General features: G+C 36.2%; 1 protein-coding gene across 1 annotated transcript; it reads left to right on the forward strand.

Annotated features, from left to right (window-relative positions):
• The first annotated feature begins 934 nt into the window (after positions 1-934).
• LOC148204037 (uncharacterized) lies at positions 935-3,037 on the forward strand. The gene is made up of 2 exons (XM_088107836.1): positions 935-1,236; positions 2,695-3,037. The coding sequence occupies exons 1-2, from the start codon at positions 935-937 to the stop codon at positions 3,035-3,037; spliced, it is 645 nt and encodes a 214-aa protein (XP_087963962.1).
• The last annotated feature ends 1,303 nt before the right edge of the window (positions 3,038-4,340 follow it).

Raw genomic sequence — 4,340 nt, forward strand, 5'->3', positions numbered from 1 at the left:
ACATTTTCTAGCATCTAGCAAATAGAAAAATAGTGTTATAATATATTATTATTATATTGCAAAATATGAAAACGTTGCATTGCAACGTTAGATTCGCAACGTTAACATTTCTTAATTCTCAACGTTAGAATTTTAAAAGCAACGTTCAAATAATTTATTTGCTGCAAGTTAAAACATTTTATGCTTTTTGATTTCCTTTATTAAATTGATTCTTCCCTAACTCTATAAATAGAGAGCTCTTCCTCCATTCTAAAACACACTAAATTCAGTCTTTCACATTCTATTCTCTTCTAAGTTTCATTCTTTAACCCTTTTCTTCTTCTAAAAATATTCTGGGTTTGTTTTTATACTCTTTTTAGAGATCTTTGCTAGTTCTGAGATCCTCAAAAATCCTGAGAAGTTCCTGTTGTATCGTGGGGGACTTGCGCAATACACCGCGGATAAGTCCTATAAGGACAGTGACTCTACACGCCTTAGGAAATACTATTTTGTCAGCTTTTTACAACAATCTTAAAGACTTATGGCTGATATCAACAACATGCCTTCAGAGAGCCAACCCATTGCATCCGGAACCCAGACGGTCTTCGCAAAATCGCTTCCGAACGTGTCAAAAATCAAGGTTTTCTCTGGATAAAACTTCCGATGTTGGCAAGAACGTGTGTCTAGCCTTTTAGACATGTATGGAGTTGCTGCTGCTCTTTCATCTCCAAAGCCCGACTCCACTATTCCTTCAAACTCAAAACTAGTTGAAGAGTGGACTTACGCGAATAAGGTATGCCGACACACTCTGCTTAGTGCACTTTCTAATGATTTGTTCGATGTGTACTGTTCCTACAAGGAAGCAAAAGACATCTGAGACTTGTTGATTCTCAAATACACTGCCGAAGATGTCATCAGACAAAGATTCGTCATAGGACACTACTATCGTTGGGAGATGATTAAAGACAAGGACATAAAAACTCAAATCAATGAGTACCACAAGCTGCTGGAAGATATTAAAGTAGAAAATATTCTACTACCGGATGAATTTGTTTCAGAACTTCTGATCGAGAAATTGCCGCCATCCTGGACAGATAACAAACAACAGTTGAAACACAGGCACAAACAGATGTCTCTACCAGAACTCAGTACACACATAATAATTGAAGATACCAACAGGAAGGAGTCTGCTACTGCAAGGGCCAAAGCTTTATCTGCGAAAGCAAATATAGTAGAAGTAAACCCTGCTCCCAAAAGGTACGAATACAAATATGATCACAAAAGGAAAAATAATTTTCTTAAATCCTATCCCAATGAATCTAAACTCACCTTTAAGAAGAAAGGAAATTACTTCGTATGTGGGAAGTCGGGCCATCTGATGGACAATTTTGTAAGCACCAAAATATGATGTCACAAACTTGTTTCACAATCGGCAAGTATGACCGAATCGTTTCAAGTAATAAACTTGGTAAGACCAAGTATCGTTCTCCCAAAGGACTCACGGCCTAGTTTAGTTATGTGATTTGTTGATTAGCTAAGACTTAAGAACACAATAATTGAAGTTTAATATGCAAAGACGAAAATTAAATATGTATGCATGAATTGATCAATGACAAAGACAAAAGATAAACACTTTCAAGGAAATATATGAATGAATATGTTGTTGGGGGTCAATTTCATCTCATCCACTCTCATATATTTTAGGAATTCAACATTCAAATCATCATTGTTAATGTCACTCTCTAATGTACCATTCTAGATGGCTTCTCCCTAATCAAATAGTTCATACAATTCCTAGCATTCCTAATGATTAGTTCATGAGTGCAGGAGCTTAAAGGCAACCAATATAATATTGTCAGTATAATATTGGGAGAAATTCCCCGGATCTAGATTTCCCCGTACGTGTCCGTATCAACAAAACCAATAATCATGCATTAGAATGAGTTAAACAATGCAAGCATTGAGCAAAGAGGAAAAACCCTAACTAATGATGAAAGAAAGCATATGTCTTAATTCAAAGATGTACTCAACAAATCCATATATGAGAGCTTCAAGAGATTACTTTGATTCCCCAACAAACATACAAGGTTTAGTTCACCATATTCATGGTGAACCTAGATGAATAACAATGAAAGTATGAAAGAATAAACCCAATAAAGGTGAAGAGGTAGCCTGAGCATCCAAGATCCTCCTTCAAAGGGGTGAAAGAGAGAGTGTTTGCCTCGTTTCTGCCAAAGATCTCTAACTAAAGGACGTGCAAGCCCTTATATACTAATCTAGAGTTACAAAAGATTACAAAAGCCCAAGCCCAAAAAGTGCCGCTCAGCGCCATTTACCGCTCAGCGGTGGTTACGCGTCTTCTTTCTTCCCCTCAGCGGCCATTTGCCCCTCAGCGGTTCCAACGCCACCTCTTGAGTGCCGCTCAGCGGTAGTTTGCCGCTGAGCGGTGCCTTCGACTTCTCTTTTTGCACTCTTTCTTGTCTTTTCTAATGTCCTCTCTCTCATTCTTCACTTCTTTCACCAAATTCACCTCAAAACCTGCACAAAAACACTCAAATCAAGCATAAACCTGTCCAGCTCTCTTATTTCTGAAAATATAAACAAAATGCATGATTTCAAGCTAGTTTCTAAGTCTAAAGGTTGCTTTTAGTATCACTTTTAAGCATGAAAATAACAGTTTTTCAACTGTTATCACCATCATGCACCATAGTGCAGGCATAGAGCGAGAAACGACAATCCTCCTAGGGCCAATATAGCCGAAGGATATGACTTTATTGCTGCGGTCGTTTCTCAAGTGAATTTGATGACTAATGTCAGCAAGTGGATGGTAGACTCTGGTGCTACCAGGCATATCTGTGCAAACATAAATGCCTTTACCTCTTACACTAGTGTAGGGGATGGAGAAGAACACGTCTACCTCGGTGATTCCAAGACCACTCCTGTTCTGGGAAAAGGAAAAGTTCTTCTCAAACTTACATCTGGAAAGACTCTGGCCTTGAGTGATGTACTATATGTGCCATCAATCAGACAATGTTTTCGTGGGGAAGGAATATTGTGATCAAAGACTCTTCATTCTAAATGTTTCTGAAAATATTAATGAATCAAGTTCTTCTGCTTATATTGTTGACTCGTATGATATATGGCATGCTAGATTAGGACATGTGAATTTCTCTTATGTTTTGAAATTACAACGACTGGGATTGATTAATATGCATGATAAACAAAGTAGTAAATGTGATATATGTGTAGAATCTAAATTAACAAAGAAAACATGTTTTTTTGTAGAACACCAAACTGAGCTATTAGGGTTAATTCATACTGATCTAGTTGATATGAAACAAACCATGTCTAGAGGAGGTAAAAATTATTTTGTGACCTTTATAGATGATTATTCTAGATACACCAAATTTTACTTAATCAAACATAAAGATGAAGCCTTTGAAGTGTTTTTAACCTATAAAGCAGAAGTAGAAAATCAATTGAATAAGAAAATTAAAAGGATTAGATCAGATAGAGGTGGTGAGTATGTGCTCTTTAATTAATTTTGTGTTAAAGAAGGAATTATCCATGAAGTGACCCCACCATATTCACCTGAGTCTAATGGAGTAGCTGAGAGAAAAAATAGAACCCTTAAGGAAATGATGAATGTTATGCTTGTTAGTTCTGGTGCACTTGATAACCTTTGGGCAGAAGCCTTGCTTACTGCATGTTTTTACAAAATAGAATACCCCATAAGAAAACTGGTAAAACTCCTTATGAGTTGTGGAAAGGTGCTCAGCTAAGGTGATGTTACCCAATCCTAAGAAAAGGAAAATAGAATCTAAAATATCTGATTGTATGTTCTTAGGTTATGCTGAACATAGTGCTGCCTATAGATTTCTAGTTGTTAAAAGTAACATACTTGAGATAAATTCTATAATGGAGACGAAAAATGCCGAGCTTTTTGAACATGTGTTTCCCTTAAAGGTTAGTGAGATGTCTCAACCTGTTGATGATAATGATAATAGTAATACCATGAATGAGGATTTGAGAAGAAGTAAAAGACAGATAAAGGAAACTTCCTTTGGGATGATTTTATACTTATCTTGTTGATAATGATCCAATAAGCTTTATAGAAGCTACTAGTGCTCTTGATGCAAAACAATGAGATAATGCCATTAGGACTAAAATTGAATCAATTCAAAAAAATAATACTTGGACTTTAGTAGATTTGCCTAAAGGAGCAAAACCCATTGGTTGTAAATGGATCTTTAAAAAAAAGTATCACCCTGATGGATCCATAGAGAAGTATAAGGGAAGATTAGTAGCAAAAGGATTTACTTAAAATCCCAACATAAATTACTTTGATACTTTTTCTCCTG

The sequence above is a fragment of the Vigna umbellata genome, chromosome 2 (genome assembly GCF_029865625.1).
Source record: "Vigna umbellata cultivar VRB3 chromosome 2, Vumbellata_1.0, whole genome shotgun sequence".
Lineage (NCBI taxonomy): Eukaryota > Viridiplantae > Streptophyta > Magnoliopsida > Fabales > Fabaceae > Vigna > Vigna umbellata.